This window comes from Episyrphus balteatus, chromosome 2, assembly GCF_945859705.1.
Source record: "Episyrphus balteatus chromosome 2, idEpiBalt1.1, whole genome shotgun sequence".
NCBI lineage: Eukaryota > Metazoa > Arthropoda > Insecta > Diptera > Syrphidae > Episyrphus > Episyrphus balteatus.
In genome coordinates this window covers 95,190,812-95,210,780 of record NC_079135.1, presented here as the reverse complement: position 1 = coordinate 95,210,780, position 19,969 = coordinate 95,190,812, and the positions used below count along the sequence as shown (strand labels likewise).

The 19,969-nt window shown below is 33.0% G+C and overlaps 1 protein-coding gene across 3 annotated transcripts in view; it reads left to right on the top strand.

Annotated features, from left to right (window-relative positions):
- The first annotated feature begins 296 nt into the window (after positions 1-296).
- The window catches only part of LOC129908992 (SET domain-containing protein SmydA-8), a 37,257-nt gene continuing 17,584 nt past the window's right edge, over positions 297-19,969 (top strand). For 2 of the 3 annotated variants that reach the window (XM_055985868.1, XM_055985870.1), the window contains exon 1: positions 297-1,257. In XM_055985868.1, coding sequence (XP_055841843.1) covers positions 400-1,257 — 858 coding nt within the window. In that variant the 5' untranslated portion in view covers positions 297-399. Of the gene's footprint in view, positions 1,258-16,504; positions 17,380-19,969 lie in introns of those variants that run through there. The other variant, XM_055985869.1, reaches the window with a different exon arrangement.

Genomic DNA, 19,969 nt, shown 5'->3' with positions numbered 1-19,969 from the left:
CATTTATGTTTTTAAACGTTCAAACTGCTACATCTTCTGACATATAATTCCCTTGGATCATCATCATCCACATAGCTACCCTGAGTCTGCCTGCTACGTGACCTACCAACCGGCACCAATTAATGATTTTTTAAAAATCTTTTTCATATTGCTGCGCTGCTGACTGAGGTGATAGTGGCTGAGAGAGAAATTCATCATCAACAAAAAAAAAGAAAAACTAAAAGAGAAAAACACATTTTGTTGTTGGAAAAAAAATGTATAAAAAGAAAACTACTCGACTCGTAGAATCGGAAAAATCTTTTCGATCAGTTGCCGCCGTAAATTCGTTTCAATTAGTCGCAAAGAGATCTGATAGAACAGGCAAAAAAACAAAAAAAAAAAAAACATAAAAAAATCGTTATGACTGCGTCGGCAGAGCACCTGGCTCGCTTAATTGATGAAAATCTAGGCGATCTCAAGGATGCCGATCCCAAATGGAGAGTTGATAACTCTCCAAATCCTGGACACGGTCGTGGCATCATTGCCAATCGCGATATCGAGCCCGGCGAATTGATCTTCCGGGAACGTGCTCTCATAATCGGTCCCACAGCCCGGAAAGGAACCGCACTCAATACTTGTGTTATATGCTATAAGCTCCTTGATAGCGAGAACATCCCCGTGTGTCCGAAGGGATGCGCATTGCCAACTTGTCCGGCATGCTCTGATGCAGAAGAACACAAGATAGAGTGCAGCCTATTCCAGCGGTGGCAACCGATTGATGTGACTCGGGTAAATCCTTCGACCCTTCGCATTCTTACTGCCGTTCGAAGTTTCTTTCTCAGTAAGGATCATAGAGATCTTCTTTATTCGATGCAAGCAAATCCCGATCGCTATTACCGTCTAGAAATCGAACGAGCCGCAGAAGGTTTCAAGAACTTCCCGAAAGATAAAAAAGTTATCGATTATATTTATCGTACGGTATGTGTTTTGAATACGAATGCTTTTGAAGCACGAAGTGTTGTTGTCCATGGACATGAAATCCTTCAACGAGGTTTGTTTGCTCTCGCCGGTATTATGAATCATGAGTGCACTCCGAATGCATGTCATTATTTTGAAAATGGAAATTTAATAACCGTTAAGGCGGCAAAGTTTATTCCAAAAGACTCTGAAATAACAACAACTTACACTAAAATCATGTGGAGTAATTTGTCTCGACGAGTATTTTTAAAGATGACAAAACACTTTTACTGTGACTGTTCCCGATGCAAGGATCCATCTGTGAGTTATTTAAATTTATAAATATAAAATCTGATGTTGATAAATTTTGTTTGAAAATTTTCTTTAATGAACATCATCATCGTAAGATTATATAGGTGACAGGCGAAAAAGTGAAAATTTGAAAATAGAATAGTTTTCCATGAATTATTTTTGGAAAACGCACACGTTTTTTCTTTTCTTTTCTTTTATTTTGTTTTAATTTTTTTTTCGAATGATGAAGTGTTAAGTAACCGAGAGGTGGTTTTTAGTATCGTTTATAATAATTTTTGCGTGGTGTTTTGAGATAAATGTTTGATTGAATTTTCGATTAATCTAAATTGTCTAAATTCTGAAAAAGTGATGCCTCCACCCCTTTCTGACGTAAAAAAAAAACAAATTAAAAGCAAAAAACTTTTAAATAAATTTAATGAACTGCTGGGGTCGTATGCAATGGCTACTTAGAGTGAAACTTTCTTTTTAAACTAAAATACTTTTCATTGCTAAAAATGGTAATATTAACACTTATTGACTAAAAAAGAAATTATTTTGTTTTTAATTTGCTAAGTCTAATAAAATTATTAAAATCCAAAAAGTTGTCAGTAAGTTTGATAAAATTACACAAATCTTTTGCATAGATATATCTAAATTTAATATTTTATTTATACACAAATCAATTTTCCTCAAAACAATATTTTAGAATTGCAGTTGGTGTTATTTCGGAAAATTGAATTTTCTTTATTTTTCTTAGTTTTTGAGTAACCTACATTCAAAATGCTGAAAAAGGAGCATTATCTCATAAAATCAAAGGCATTAATTAATCTTTTATTTTGAGAATTTCAAATGAGAAAATAAAATGTTTTTTTTTTTTTTTTTTTCTTAATCCAATACTGGATGATCAGATTGAAGTTGATTACGTCGAAGAACGAGTAAAATAAATTAAAAAAAAAAAAAAATAAATAAAGTAGAACACATTTATTGCGTAATTCCGAAAATAATTTTTTATTTGTTTAGACATCTCGTCTGCATTTTAATTGTTTCTTAAGTATAATTATTGGTTTCGTTGAATAAATTGTTTGGAGTTTGTAAAGCGTGCTCACATTAAAAAAAATTCTAGAGCAATAGTACTTTTTTGAAACTTTATAATAATATAAGTCCTATTTTTAACTAAACGCTAAGCGGAGTTGATTCTTAAAACGATTTTAGGAAATTGTTTTAAAATGCATATGCATACTGCAGAACTAAATTTAAAAGTTGTTTCTTTTTTAATTTATTAAAGTTTAAAAAAATTATATTAAAAAACGTTAAGTCTGTTTTTTTTTTTTATAAAATAAGCGATCAATTTTTATCAAAATTCGAGTTTCTAACATTTTTTTTTTTATCTTTTGGACAATATGTTTATTTTTTGTTTTAATTGCTGAATTGATTCGTGTCAAAAAAAAATCGGTTGTGAAAAAGTAATAAACTTCTTATGGTAACCAAATACATATGTATGTATGTACATAATTACTTTGAACAACAAGAGCAAGTACAAGCGACTTAATTGGGCATTTTATTTTTTTAAACATTCAATCCCAAAATCATCGTGGATTCAGGGAATAGAAAAAAATTAATTCACAAGCAAACTCTTGAATTGCGAAGTGAAAAACTAGTCGTTAAAAAAAAAAATGCACTGGGTCCACGTACTTGCTCTGACATAACATTTGCTTAGAATTTTAAGATTTTTTATGTGAACATTATATACGAAAATAAAATGCACGACTGGGGCCGCACGTACTTGCTCTTGCAGTTCAAAGCACTTTCATGTTAGCTTACTTGAAGATTATAAGAGCTGCTTCTATATACATTTTTAAGAAATTTAGTTGATGTAGGGGAAGAGCCGGCATGGAGGCCAAAATATGTTAGTTAAATACAATTTTATTTTATTTGACTTGATTTTTTTGAGAAAAACTAAAAATGCAGTGTTACTGCAATTACTTTGAATATTACGTATGTAAAATTTTATCAAAATCATTAGAGCCATTTTTGAGAAAATTGCAATAACTCCATAATTATGTACGGGAAGAGCCGACATCCGGGATTTAAAAAAGGTAAAGACCATACTTCCACTATCCGTATTTTTTGAGAAAAACTAAAAACGCAGTTATGTTAGAACTATGTACAGCATTACGTGTGTTAAATTTAATCAAAATCGTTTCGAGAAAATTGCAATAACTCGAAAATTTTGTATGGGAGGTATACGTTCTAAGCGAGATATTAAAAAACAAAAAAAAAACAACCTTGGAAATTTCAAAAAAACATCCATATCAAATTTTAACAAAATCCGTCCACCCGCTTGGGCTGTAGCTACTTGTACAGATGGACGCACGGACGCACGGACGCACCGACGCATACACCGACGGACGTCATGACGAAACCCACTTTTTTGGGCTTCTCCATCATCGTAATGTTAGTTTTGATTAAAACCTCGAATTTTTTTTTTGACACGAAACCAATACTTGCCCTATAGAGCAAGTAAAAAATTGTTCGAATCCTTGAATAGTCTTGTAGTAACTCAGTAGCTACTCATTATTTTATTTTATTTTATTCGAAAAACAATGAAAACAAATTGTACTTACCTACTTGTGTAATTTTTATTATTGTTTTGCGAATAAAATCAAAAATGAGTAGCTACTATGTATTAGAAAAAACACGCCTATAGATGGTATGACATTTTATAATAATTATATCAACACCTACAACCCAAATTATAAAAAATAAATTTCCTATTTCTCGAAAATCGATACAAAAAAAAAAAACAATAAACATTTTTTTAAATTTATCGCTTTTTTTTTTTTGTAAATATTGTGTTTGATTTGAAATCGTTGAAATAGAATTTGCCGTTCAGAAGAATGTCTGTGTGTCTTATTGATAGCTTAATAATTTTATTTTTTTTTATCAAAATCGTAGAAGTCGTTTTCGAAAAAAATTTCAATACTTCCAAGGTGTCTTATGAAAGTTATCCGTTCTTAAACTTAAAAAAAACATACATACCTACATACTAGGGTGCTTCTTAAAAATCAATTTTCGAAATTTTAATGGGACACCCTTTCATTTTGTTCTTCCTGCCTTAAATATAAATTGGGTAAAATTTGGTCCAGTTTAAACACGTTCTAGGGGTCGCTACCACAATTCAAAGTTTTGAAAAATACACCAAATGTTGTTTTTTTTTTCTCAGAAAATTTTTAAATTTGTAATCAGAATTAAGTACTTTATATTAAATCTTGAAAGAAATTTTGATAAAAATACAGCAGAATAAAAATGAAGTTTAATTTTGAATATTTTTGAATTTGGCATTTTTTTTTGTGTTATTCTGTAGAATAGCTTACTGAGTGATCTTTCTTAATTGAAAAATTCAATGATTTTATCTGATTGTTTATGAGCCTAATATCTTTTTTCGACGGACAATTAATTGACTGTTTATTAGAAGATTGAAAAATCGGGTCTTAAGCATACTTTGTATTGTAACAAAAAATAAAATGCACGACTGGGGCCGCACGTACTTGCTCTTGCAGTTCAAAGCACTTTTATGTTAGCTTACTTGTAGATTATAAGAGCTGCCTCTATATAATTTTTTAAGAAATTTGGTTGATGTAGGGGAAGAGCCGGCATGGAGGCCAAATGTTAGTTAAAAAAAATTTTTTTTTTATTTGACTTGACTTTTTTGAGAAAAACTAAAAACGCAGTTTTACTGCAATTACTTTGAATATTAAGTATGCAAAATTTAATCAAAATCATAAGAGCCATTTTTGAGAACATTGCAATAACTCCATAATGATGTACGGGAAGAGCCGACATCCGCGATTTAAAAAAATGTAAAGACCATATTTCCACTATCCGTATTTTTTGAGGAAAACTAAAAACGCAGTTATGTTAAAACTATGTATAGCATTACGTGTTTTAAATTTAATCAAAATCGTTAGAGCCGTTTTCGAGAAAATTAAAATACCTCGAAAAGTTTGTATGGGAGGTATACGTTCTAGGTGAGATATTAAAAAACAAAAAAAAAACCAACCTTGGAAATTATGAAAAAATTATCTGTACCAAATTTCACGAAAATCTGTCGAGCCGTTTAGGCTGCAGCTACTTGTACAGATGGACGCACGGACGCACAGACCGACGGACGTCATGACGAAACCCACTTTTTTGGACTTCTCGACTATCGTAATGTTAGTTTTGATTAAAACCTCGAAATTTTTTTTTGACACGAAACCAATACTTGCCCTATAGAGCAAGTAAAAAATTTGTTGAAATTGATCTTTTGTTTTTACTTAAATCTTTAGTGAATGGTGAATCGGAAAAAAATACCATATACTATGCTTATATGGTAGAACATAATCCAGGGGTGTCCCATTAAAAAATCGAAAAAAAGATTTTTTCGACCATATAAGAAGCACATCTATCCAAATTCCTTAAAAATCACCTCTACCAAATCTATATCAAAATGTTTTTTATATTGTAAACCGCTGATTAATACCTGAAAACGGACGAATCCCAAAATATCGCCAAAATTATTCTTTTTGTCTTTACTATTTTAATAGAGGTATTTTAAATTCCCATACAATTTTAAAACAAAATTAAAAAAAAAAATATATTTTCAAATGCAATTTTTTATACAAAACTTTGCGATGCGTTTGCCTGAGGTTAGGAAGACTTTTAATTCAAAAGTTAAAAACTGTTATTAAAAACAATGAACAGTTGTTTTAAGGCAAATTATTCAATCGAAGTACTCGTACAGTACATTTTATTTTTAGGAGAGGATAGCCTCAATTGGTCAAAATTAAAGCCTGGTACGCTGCTGATAAGAAACGAAAAATCCCATACAAAAATGAAACAACGAAATGGTAACCCGAAAATTTCGTTCAACTTTTCGTTCTGTAGTACGCTGTTCGGCACAACGAAATTGAAAGTCTAAACTTCTTTTTCGCACACAAACAATTGCCGGGGACATTCATTGTGTGTGGAAAAATGACATTTTGAGTTTTTTTGTTTGTTATTGTTGTTCATTTTGTCATTGCATGTCTTTCTGCGATGCGTGTTTGCTTTTTTTTCATTTATGTTTTGCAATTTTTGAGTATTTTTCGGTCCAGTTTTCGCAAGCATTTCGTTGTCCTCGTGGAGACCGACGAAAAATTTCGTTTCACATCAGCAGCGTTCTAGGCTTTAAGGCTTAACGCTAAACTTAAACGAATCTCATAACGTTTTTGTTTGGTTACTTTTAGAACTACATTCGGAACTTTTCGATTCGAAATGCAAGACGCACAAATTTTTATGCCTGCTATCAAAACTTTGAAAAAAAAAAAAAAGAGTGTGTGTACTGTACACATGTACACGCGACTGAAGTTATACTTCTCATTCAGTATATGTAAATGAATTTCATTTGATATTTTTAATTTCTATTATGAAGTAATTAATCCACACTTAGTTTTTTTACATTTTTATCAAGTGAACAATATATTAATTCTTTCATCCTCCTTGAGTCCATGTACTTTTCAATTTATTCTGTGAAATTTACTCATGTTGTGCGGTTCAGACCGTACGGTATATGGTTAACGAAAGTAAATGAATTGCGCATAAAATGTGCAATATGGTAATTTTATGAGAATTGTGTGTGCTTCAGCACTAGTAGTAGCAATAGCTGAGCTCAGTTCACAGCCCAGCTCAAATTTTGAGCTAGCTCACTTTTGAGCTATGTACCATAGCTCAGCTCATTTGAGCTGAGCTGAAAGTGAGCTGAGCTGATGGTTGAGCTGAGCCAGTGGCGTAGATAGGGGGGGGATCAGGGGGATATATCCCCCCCCATTGGGATCGATAATTGTGCAGTATAAACAGTCATGAATAAATAAGTTGAAGAAGCGCACTTTGAAAAAAACGCTATGGATTTCGAGTTCTTGATTAGTTTAAAGGTTATAAATATGGTTTAACAACTTTCGTTGCCATTAAGTCGGTGTTTCAAAGAGTGAATTTAGAATTGGTCCAAGCAAAGGAGCTCGCTAAAGATTTAAGGGATCAACTAAAAATTAAACGGGCAGAAGACGACTCATTTTCGAAATTTTTTTGTATATGGGAAAAATTAGCTGAAATCCTTGATATAGGCGTTAAACATAAGAGAATAGTGAAGCGACAAAAGAATCGTTCGAACCCTTCCGTTCAAAGTACAGTAAAGAATATTTTCGTGTTACTGTTTTCAATCTTTTTCTCGATTTCTATGTAATGGGCCTTGGAGAAAAATGTACAAACCATGAAAACACACTAGAAGGGTTTCCGGTTCTTTCTAAGGATTCTTCGTCTGAAATAGACAAAGCAGCTAAAAAATTTAATGAAACTGTTGAGTTTTACCAAAAACTAGACCACATAAAATAGAACAAAAACAATAAGATTTCCTTATAGTTTTCATCCAAGAAGGAAATTTATTTAAACAATCGGGATTTCCTAATTGTTTTACCGACTTCCAAAAAGGAGGAGTTATTCAATTCGTCTGTACTTTTTTTTTGTGTTTGTCACCTCATAACTTTGGACCGAGTGAACCAATTTTGATAATTCTTTTTGTAGGTATTGCAAAGCTGGTGCCTGTTCAGTACTATTAGAAAAACCATAAAACCCAGTTTTGATCCATGGAAGTCGGTTTTGTTTTTTTAATAAAAAAAATACGATCATGTACGGGATCACCTATTCCAACTTACTATAGAAATATTGGTCACAATTTTTGTTCTAGTGCCAAGTTGGAAAAAATATGAAAATTTTACAAAAAATTTTGAAAGATTTTGTACATGAAAATAATAAGAAATCTCTATGGAAAAACCTTATTAATTGTTGATATTAAAAAGGTTTCTTCATAAAACAGTTCAATAAGGAAATCTGTTGGTATTTAGGTGGTCCTGGTCATATTTTTCTCTGTGTGAAGAAATAAAAACTCAGAAAAGATATTTGATCAGAAGGACAAATAGGTACTTCCTATATGAACTCATTGAAAGCGCTCGAAAGCTGCACCGAAAAAAGTTGTCCTGGTATTTATATTTTATTAAAGATATTAGCTACACTGCTGGTTTCTACGTCAACTACCGAAAGAACTTTCTCCAATTTAAAGAGAATAAAAATAATACAAAGAAGCATTATTAAAACTTAAAAAAAAATTTGCGAACTAGATCTGCCCCCCCCCTTAGCAAAAAGCTATCTACGCCACTGAGCTGAGCTGTTGGGTAAGCTGAGCTGTCGGTGAGCTGAGCTGTTGGGTGAGCTAAGGTAAAGTGAGCTGAGCTGAGCTGTGATGGGTAAGGGGATAAATTGATTTTTATTTGGAAAGTATAATGAAATATGAAGATATTTTAAACTTTTATAAAACACCATAGCTTAAGATGTTTGGTTCTAGTTATTAATGGAATTATATTAACACATGGATATTTTTATAAATAAAACAGATAATTTTTCGTGATCTTTTTTCTTGGTTTTTTAATAGTAAATGTATTTTTTTTTTTTTAGTAAAATATTTCTTTTTTTATCATGAAAAAAAATTGCGGTACAATCCGGTTTTTCGACTTTTTTCAAAATTCCGTTTGAAAGTTGGGGTACATTTTTTTTTTCGAAAAATCCCCGAATCTTTGAACGCTCCTGGAAGCTAAACCGCTTGAGAGCAATTTTTGGGAGTGATGCCAAATGATAGCTTGTGTCATGGGCCTACGCTTTGCACATTATCAGATTTTTAAAAAATCGCATTCCATGTTAAACCACCACATCATGCCTTTTTTTTCAGAATCGTGCCTATTTTTTTTTTTTAATTTTAAGTTCTCCCGGATTGAGAACGCGTGGACCTACAGGGATGGGAGTTGTACCCAAATGTAGGTTAGAGTCCCCGCTACCTTTTGGCATCAAAAATTTTATTCTCATTTTCTTCAAAATTCCGCGATATAGGCGTTGGAAGTTGGGGGCGCGAAAAAACTTCTGGGAGCTGAACGCTTATATTCTCAGCTACCCAATAGTGGTATAATCCGGTTTTTCGATTTTTTTCAAAATTCCGAGAAAATCGTGTTTGAAAGTAAGGGTAAAATTTTTTTTCGAAAAATCCCCGAATCTTTGAACGCTACTGGAAGCTAAACCGTTTGAGAGCAATTTTTGGGAGTGATGCCAAATGATAGCTTGTGTCATGGGCCTACGCTTTGCACATTGTCAGATTTTTAAAAAATCGCCTTCCATGTTAAACCGCCACATCATGCCTATTTTTTCAGAATCGTGCATATTTTTGAAGTTATACTTCTTATGGGAGGGTGGGTATGAAAATTTACTTTTTGACAAGAATGTCAAAGGGATTATGACGCGATCACCCTGGGTAGCAGGGCTGTCGTTTCACCTTTAGAGTACGCAGTACTTTAGTATTTAAAAATGCAGTACGCCGCAGTACGGCAAACATAAAACACACAACACTTAGCAAGTTACATGTTTCATGTGGCAAGTAGCATGTGGCAAGTTGTATGTGGCAAGTTGCATGTGGCAAGTTGATGGTGGCAAATTGCGTGTGGCAAGTTGCATGTGGCAAGTTACATGTGGCAAGTTGCCAGGGTTTGCAAAAAGCTAACATTTCAGCTCAGCTCACAGCTCAGCTCAAATTTGAGCTAGGTACCATAGCTTAGCTCATTTGAGCTGAGCTGAAAGTGAGCTGAGCTGAAAGTGAGCGCCCCAACTTCCAACGCCTATATTTCGGAATTTTGAAAAAAAATGAAAAAAAATTTTTTGATGCCAAAAGGTAGCGGGGACTCTAACCTACATTTGGGTACAACTTCCATCCCTGTAGGTACACGCGTTCTCAAACCAGGAGAACTTAAAGGTAAAAAAAAAGTTAAGCCCGATTCTGAAAAAATAGGCATGATGTGGCGGTTTAACATGGAAGGCGATTTTTTAAAAATCTGACAATGTGCAAAGCGTAGGCCCATGACACAAGCTATCATTTGGCATCACTCCCAAAAATTGCTCTCAAGCGGCTTAGCTTCCAGGAGCGTTCAAAGATTCGGGGATTTTTCGAAAAAAAAATTTACCCCAACTTTCAAACACGATTTTCTCGGAATTTTGAAAAAAATCGAAAAACCGGATTATACCACTTTCGGGTAGCTGAGAATATAAGCTCTCATATGGCACCACTCCCCTGTCTCTAGATCAAAGCCTTCCAACGCCTATATCGCGGAATTTTGAAGAAAATGAAAATAAAATTTTTGATGCCAAAAGGTAGCGGGGACTCTAACCTACGTTTGGGTATAACTCCCATCCCTGTAGGTCCACGCGTTCTCAAACCGGGAGAACTTAAAAGTAAAAAAACAATAGACACGATTCTGAAAAAAAAGGCATGATGTGGCGGTTTAACATGGAAGGCGATTTTTTAAAAATCTGATAATGTGCAAAGCGTAGGCCCATGACACAAGCTATCATTTGGCACCACTCCCAAAAATTGCTCTCAAGCGGTTTAGCTTCCAGGAGCGTTCAAAGATTCGGGGATTTTTCGAAAAAAAAATTTACCCCAACTTTCAAACGCGATTTTCTCGGAATTTTGAAAAAAGTCGTAAAACCGGATTGTACCTGATTTTTTTTTATGATTAAAAAAGAAATATTTTACTAAAAAAATAGAAATATATTTACTATTAACCCTAGAAAGATAATCTACGTCTGTAAGACTTATGGCGTGTAAAGAACTGTTTTATCTTATTCAATTCAAATTTCTGGGTTTTTGTTAAATTGATTTGATTTATTATATCATTTCTTTAAAATAATCTAAGTAATGAGTTAAATAAATATGACAAAAAGTGTTAACATAAGACCAAAAATCTTTTTTAGAATCATACGTCTCTGAGACGTATATTATGATTATCTTTCTAGGGTTAAAAAAACCAAGAGAAAGATCACGAAAAATTATCTGTTTTATTTATAAAAATATCCATGTGTTAAAATAATTCCATTAATAACTAGAACCAAACATCTTGAGCTATGGTGTTTTATAAAAGTTTAAAATATCTTCATATTTCATTATACTTTCCAAAAAAAATCAATGTATCCTCTCACCCATCACAGCTCAGCTCAGCTCACTTTACTTTAGCTCACCCAACAGCTCAGCTCAACCATCAGCTCAGCTGACTTTCAGCTCAGCTCAAATGAGCTGAGCTATGGTACATAGCTCAAAAGTCAGCTAGCTCAAAATTTGAGCTGAGCTGTGAGCTGAGCTCAGCTCACTTTTGAGCTTTGTAGCAACCCTGCAAGTTCCATATTGCTACTACTAGTGCTGAAGCACACACAATTCTCATAAAATAACCATATCGCACATTTTATGCTCAATTCATTTAGTTTCGTTAAGCGTATACCGTACGTTCTGAACCGCACAACATGTGTAAATTTCACAGAATAAATTGAAAACTACATGGACGCAAGGAGGACGAAAGAATTAATTTATTGTTCACTTGATAAAAATGTAAAAAAACGATGTGTGGATTAATTAATTTAATAATAGAAATTAAAAATATCAAATGAAATTCATTTACATTATACTGAATGAGAAGTATAACTTCAGTCGCGTGTACATGTGTACACACACTCTTTTTTTTTTTTACTTTTAAGTTCTCCCGGTTTGAGAACGTGTAGACCAAAAGGGATGAGAGTTGTACCCAAATGTAGGTTAGAGTCCCCGCTACCTTTTGGCATCAAAAATTTTATTTTCATTTTCTTCAAAATTCCGCGATATAGGCGTTGGAAGTTGGGGGCGCGAAAAAACTTCTGGGAGCTGAACGCTTTGATCTAGAGACAGGGAAGTGGTGCCATATGAAAGCTTATATTCTCAGCTACCCGATAGTGGTATAATCCGGTTCTTCGATTTTTTTCAAAAACCCGAGAAAATCGCCTTTGAAAGTTGGGGTAAAATTTTTTTTCGAAAAATCCCCGAATCTTTGAACGCTCCTAGAAGCTAAACCGCTTGAGAGCAATTTTTGGGAGTGATGCCAAATGATAGCTTGTGTCATGGGCCTACGCTTTGCACATTGTCAGATTTTTAAAAAATCGCCTTCCATGTTAAACCGCCACATCATGCCTATTTTTTCAGAATCGTGCCTATTTTTTTTTTACTTTTAAGTTCTCCCGGTTTGAGAACGCGTGGACATACAGGGATAAGAGTTGTACCCAAATGTAGGTTAGAGTCCCCGCTACCTTTTGGCATCAAAAATTTTTTTTTCATTTTCTTCAAAATTCCGAGATATAGGCGTTGGAAGTTGGGGGCGCTCACTTTCAGCTAGCTCAAATTTGAGCTGAGCTGTGAGCTGAGCTGAAATGTGAGCTTTTTGCAACCCTGGCAACTTGCCACATGGAAATTACCACATGCAACTTGTCACATGCAACTTCCCACATGCAACTTGCCACACGCAACTTGCCACATGCAACTTACCACACGCAACTTGCCACATGCAGCCTGCCACATGCAACTTGCCACATGCAACTTGCCACACGCAACTTGCCACATACAACTTGCCACATGCAACTTGCCACATGCAACTTGCCACATGCAACTTGCCACATACAACTTGCCACATGAAACATGTAACTTGCAACGTGTTGTGTGTTTTATGTTTGCCGTACTGCGGCGTACTGCATTTTTAAATACTAAAGTACTGACTACTCTAAAGGTGAAACGACAGCCCTGCTACCCAGGGTGATCGCGTCATAATCCCTTTGACATTCTTGTCAAAAAGTAAATTTTCATACTCACCCTCCCATAAGAAGTATAACTTCAAAAAAATTGGCATGACCCCCCCCCCAAGAAGCAAACCTGTATACTCCCCTGTTTGAAAATGATGTTTAAAAAGACAATAACATCATTAAACAATTTTACTTTAAGGCTAATCTGGAAAAATTAGAGATTTTTTTTTTATTTTTTGGAAATAGTTTTTCCACTTAGGAATTTAATCCTTTAATAACGAACGCTGTAATACATAAGTGTATCAACAATTTTTTTAAATTTCGTACGATTGTTGGTTATAGATATACAAACTAAGTTACTTGTTTCAAATAGTTGAAAGAATAAGTAATTAGAATACTTATCATGGATTGAATTATTATCTTTTAAAAGCTATTAGTTCGACCTATGAACAAATACTTATTTAAAATTTAAGTTATCTTTTGTTTAAACTTATTTGATTATCCATTAGCTATTACTTAATAATAACATTTCAAACGGCAGAGAACACTTCACAAACACACTTTGGAAAGTTTATACATAAATCCGGTCACTGTGGTGTATGTGTAACATTTTTTATAAAAAATGTTTTTTGGTTGATAAAACACTTCCTTTACTGAATTAATAGTACACAAGATGACCTTCAATAACATTATACAGTAATTTAGTGGTAAGACAAAATGATAGGTATATGTATATTGCAGTATACTGGTTTTAGAGTTATGGCTTCAGGCGTTGTGGCTTTTAGTTTGGTGTGATTATGCTGTGTCAAAATTACTTTGAGAGTACTGAAATACGAATACTATTCTTTTCATGCAAAAACAAAATATACAAATCAAAATTATGTAAACTGTATATAGAGAATCAATCTACCCGAAACTATTTTTTTCAGTCAATTATTCTAAAAAAAAATATTGGGTTAAAAGTGCTTGGTATTAGATTTCCAGTTTTTTAATGGTTTTTTATTCTATACAAATTTGGTGAATTCTTGTTGATTGAAAAAAAAGAAAAATAATAATAGTAAAAAAACATAGACACAACAAAGTTATGGTTTGTAAAGGTCAGAGGTAATGTTGTAAGATACATTTTCAGAAAAAAAAAAAAAAAAAATCAAAATTGTTAGACCCGTTTTTAAAATAAAATGCACGACTGGGTCGCACGAACTTGCTCTTGTAGTGTAGTATCTTTATCTTTGAATCTGTTGAAAATTTGACATTTGGTTAAGTCTCGAGAAAAAAAAAATCGAAAGTTAAGAAATTAAATTTTTCAATTTTTTTTTCAAAAACTTTAACGAATTTTTTTTTTTAATTTTACACTCTAAAATAATACGAAATACATAAATTGTAAAATTTTAATAAAATTGGCTCATACTTTGATAAAATTATGAACCTAAAAAATTTGTTGAGAAAAACTAAAAACTTAGTTTTGTAAGAATCAGTAAGACTATTACGTACACCAAATTTAGTTAGAGCCGTTTACGAGAAAATTGCAATACCTCCTAAACGTTATATGGGAGATATGCCTTAAAAGGGTGATATTAAAAAATAAAAAAACGGTCTTATTGATCTTATCCATTATCGTAATGTTGGTTTTGATAAAAAACTTCGAATTTTTTTTTACTACAAGAAACCAATACTTTTCCTATAGAGCAAGTAAAAAAAACATATGAATAAAGTTGGTGAGTCATTTCGTAGTAATCAGCACCAACAAAGTCAACCAATCAACAAACTAACTTTTTTTTATTTTTGATTTGTTTTAGTTTATTAATGGTAAAAGCTTTTTTGTATTAAAAAATATTCATTAAAATTAAACAAGTAAATTGAGAGAAAGTAAAAATTTACATCAAAAGATATACCGTGTTAAAACTTTAGTTTTGATATCAGAATTTTAAAATTGCAATACTTTAAAAATATTTTACAGGGCATCTGTAAAAAAAAAAAAAACTGAAGAAAATCTTCACCCGTTTAGGCTATGAAATTGTGTGCATTATAAACGCAAAGACATTTCAGTGGAAAAAATTCCGAAAACTTACATCATTCTTAGTCAACCCCAGCTTAACTATCGCTATTTTCAAATTTGAAGGAAAATTGGTTCATAGCTTGAAACGAAAGAAAAAGGATTTTTATTTTTTAAACTGTTGAAGTTATTCGGGACCCACCCTTATTTTATACGTTAAGTACTTGGCGCGAATCATTCCAATATTATGAGTATTATGAGATCGGTCAAGGATTTCAAAGGACATACCTGGGAAAATTTGTTTTGAATGTTAGAATTGGATAATAGAGTGATATGAGAAGGATTTACATATCATCAAGAATTCGATTTCGGACGCAACAAAATGCTAGGAGAAAGCGAAGCTGTCGTAATTATAATAGCAGAAGAAGTACAAATTATACTCACTTAAAGTTTGGTCAATGAATAAATCCAAAAAGAATTATCCTCACGTGTTTTTACCACCCTTAAGGACAGATGTACCTACCTACTTTAGTTATGACTGTATCACACTTCACACACCCAGAAGCAAAGCAAACTTCGTTCAATGCAAAAAGTTTCAATACCATTTCCAAGGACATTGCTTTGGTGCATCCCATTGCAGCACCATTGTGAATAAGTAAAAGCCTCAAAATGTTCAATTGTGTATTCAACGATATACTTTCAAGATATCCGAATGTACTCCATGACATCTCATTAAAGTGAAAGTATAAACTCCACAAGGACCCATGGGATTCTTTGAAACACACATTTTAAGGACATTTTCTATCTCGTGCAAAAGAAAATCTTCAACAACAATATTCTCTTCACTCATTTCAACTACCACCACCATCAGCAATTTTTTTGAAATTTCTAACTCAAATAATAGCTTCCACGTTTTTTGACATGCGACTCTTTTCTTTTGCACTTTGGTTTATATTTCTCTGTGTATAGCTACCCCATTGCTTGTACATAAAGAGACGAATATAATCCATCTCTCTGTTTGCGTGCATGCGATGATGATGTGTTGCAGTCTGTATTTTCATTTTTTTTTTTTTTTATTTTCTGCATAAATATGCAACCTGTTGCACGTCAAAGTCTAAAATAACATGCACCAATGAAATAATATACAAATAGAGCAAAAAAAAAAAAAAAAATAAGAGAAACAAGAAACCACACACCATCGCATCATCATGGTGCATAATAATATTGCCACACTCTGAAGTGCAACAAAATGAAAAATCGAACTGAAACCCCCTTTTTTCCTTAAGCATCTCCAACCATCGTCAAGCGTGGCATAAATTAATGTTATTTAAGCTTTCCCCATATAACCGCCCCTGTCTCCTTCTACCCCCTCCCATCGACCGACCGACCGAAAGACCGAACCAAACATTGTGTCCCTGTACTCACTTCCCCGTTGTTGTATAGAAAATGAAAATAATGACCAGCGAGTATCCCTTAGGCCAGTCGACGGTGTAAATTCGATTCGATTGGTCGCGGTTTTGTGACAATTGACAGTAGTTTGTCGTTATTGTTGTTGTTGTTGGCATTTTTTTTTTTTTTTACAAAGACCCCGTTATTTAAAATTATTATACAAAAAAATGTCCGCAACGAAACTGGCCCGTTTGGTCAATATTCATCTCGGCGACCTACAAACCGAAGAGCCAAACTGGAAGGTGGATTGGTCCCCGGTAGCCGGTCGTGGTGTATTTGCCTTGCGGGATATCGACAAGGGTGAATTGTTATTTAGGGAACGTGCCGTCGTCATGGGTCCAACTGCCAGAAAAGGCTCCGCATTGAATACTTGTGTTGCGTGCTGTAAGTTACTCGATGTCGCTGACTTTCTCTGTCCCAAAGGCTGTACTCTGCCGGTGTGTGAAAAGTGTGCAGAGTCGGAGGCTCACAAGCCTGAATGTGAGCTGTTTCGAGAATGGCAACCCCTCGATGTGGGTGGCGTTAGCCCAATGACTTTAAGGATACTTACAGCGGCAAGGAGTTTTTTTGTTAGCAAGGATCAAAAGGATTTGATTTTTGCTATGCAATCAAATATCGACCAAGGTTATCGCAGGGAAATTAGTCGAGCTGCTGAGGGTTTTAAAAATTTTCCAACGGACAAGAAAGTACTTGACTTTTTGTTAAAAGTTGTTGGTGTTCTAAATACGAATGCCTTTGAGGCACCGAAAAAAGTCGATGGGTATGAAATACTATTGCGTGGTTTGTTCCCATTGACAGCGGTTATGAATCATGAATGCACCCCGAATGCGTGTCATTATTTTGAAGATGGCAGTTTGGCAATTGTTAGAGCGGCTAAATTTATTCCGAAAGGTGGCGAAATAACGACAACGTATACGAAAATTTTGTGGGGCAATCCGATGAGGAGGGTATTTCTAAAGATGACAAAACACTTTATTTGTGAATGTCGTCGATGCAAGGATCCAACTGTGAGTGGTTTTTCTTTTTGCTTTTTTTTTTATTTTAAGTAAAACGTACGTGTGGATGGGATACTTTTTATGGCTGTAGCTATATATGCAGATTTTATACATGTTTTATTTTTTATTTTATTTTTTTATAAAAGGGATGCGCTGGGTATAAAAAATGCAGTAGTTTTAAATTATAACCCTTGTGGAATTCATGTCAAGGATATACTTTACTATACCTACTGTTCAATAAATTATAAGGACATTTTTTTTGCATTGAATTTAAAATAAGCAACGTTTTTTTTTTGTATCTTAAAGTGTTTTACTGAAAAAGTTTGATGGCGAGAGTGTTGTTTTTTTTTTATAACTGTTCTTTATTTTTTCGTTGAATTCCAGGAAATGCTATAGAAAATGTGGAAGCATGGAAAAAGCATTCAACGATGGCTTCTTATTTCTCCTGAAACTTCTTAGTTTTGGACATACCTTATAAATAAATTTCACTAGGAATTATTTTACCCGTTATAGTTTTTATTTTCCTTTCGGACTTGTCCTTGAAATCTATCATTTTGAAGGTGTGCTATGCTATCCTAGAGTTTGACTCAAGAACTTATAAATGAGAAAAAAAGTGTCTATATTTTTTCGCTTAAAGTGAATTTTTTTCATAGAAAAAAAGTTCCGTAAGAATTGAAGCATGGTTTAGGTTTATTTTTCAGCAATCCTTCGGGATTACGAGTATATTCTTGTTGAAATAAGTTTTAGTAGCATTGAGTTAAAATTATGTTAAATGGTCTGTGTCACCGAATTTAACTTCTATTTTCTAACCGCAATCGCCAGCTATTAAAGTTTTAAAAAACTGCACGCAATAGCTTAATTTTTTGTATGTATTTGAAATATGCTTTTAAAGTCCTTTCATTTGAAACCTATCACGGCATGATTGTAAATTAAAGTTTTATGTCCTTATACGGCACCATATTTAATTTATTGCGACGTCGTAAAGCCAATAACCAGGAAATAATAAAACGATAAAATAAGAATAAGTAGTTTAAAAGTTTTGAGGGCATATACCCACATACATATATAAAATTTGTCTGTTCAAATAATTTTGGACAGATTTGGTAGGAAGACTAAAACTCAAAAATTTGTCTGCTTAAAAAGCTTCAAGTTTCTGTACAAAAATTTTACTCGAAATAGGTTAATTTGATAACAAAAAAGGTTTGAATAAGATAAAGCAGTTCGTTGAAAGTACCGTTAATTACACTTCAAAAAAATATTTTTTTTTTTCAAAAGTAGGATATTCTACAGGTGGAAATCAGAGTATTTTTTTTTTTTTTTGTATTCAAAATCTCTGGCGCTGTTTTTGTGAAAGACAATATTTTCCATTTTCGTCATGTGTCAAGAACCGCTAATTTTGGTCTTAAAAAAATATCAGTTTCCCTAAGACTCTTAACTACCACGTTTAAAGCAAATTGGTTCACTAGTTTAAGCTGCAGATAGACAGACATTAAGTAATGTCAATCCTTTCTTTTACGAATACTAATCTTGATATGAACCTATTTATTGCAAGTAAATTTTAACAAGAATTGGTTTTGTCGCCCATGATCTACATCTACATATTCGTATTTGAGGTCTCTTTTTTTACTTGATTTTAGTGAACATAAAACTTTTTTGACCAATTTATATAACTCAAATATTTTTTGGAAACGCATTTTTTCAGTAATTTTTTCTTCCGGTGTTTTTTTGTTCTTAGAGTGTTTATTCATAAAATTTGATGAGTTAATTCTGGGTAAATGTTTGCATGGTTTACTAATTCAGAATGTATCCTGCATTTAAAAAAACGGGTTCTAAGAGTGTTTATATATGGACTTAGTTTTATTGTCCTTTAAATTCACGTAAGTGTTGGTAACCCTATAAAAACATCATTAATCAATTCCTCATAACGTATTCATTTAAGTCCAATCATCCATATTTTATTTTACATATGTATATGCCAACCGACTACTAAAAGTATTCAAAATACTATCATCATTTTTAAGGAATGTATAGGGCTAAGAATATGGTAGCCCTTGCATTATCATATAATACTCAAAACTCATATTTCCACTTATTTTCACGTTGCATTATACATAAATCTATTAATAGAAGAACAAACTGATTGACAATTGAAAAATTCTTTCCACAACAATTTTAAAGATTTCACATTAAATTTACATAGATTAGACGGAGCTAATAAGCGTTTCATGTGCAGGGCCGCCGCCGCACTGCACAGATGACAGATCTGATTTTGTGTCCCTATTATAAAAATAAACTATTTTTTTTTTTTTTTTTTTTTGTAAGCTTCCCAACATATAAGTGAGCTTGCTAAGCATTTAAAAAAAGAAGTCAATTGGGTACTTTAAGTGCATGAAGTTTGCATCGTTGGTAAGTGCTTAATATACAATTAATTTCGATTTTGGATTGAATGCAGAAGGATTGATACAAGAATATAAGCAATGTATTGCACATGTTTTATTGCATTTAAAAATACCTACAACAACTGAAAATTTTGTACTCATATTATAAATGATTTAGAGATATTTTTTAATATCTGATCCAATAAAACCAAATTTGATATAAC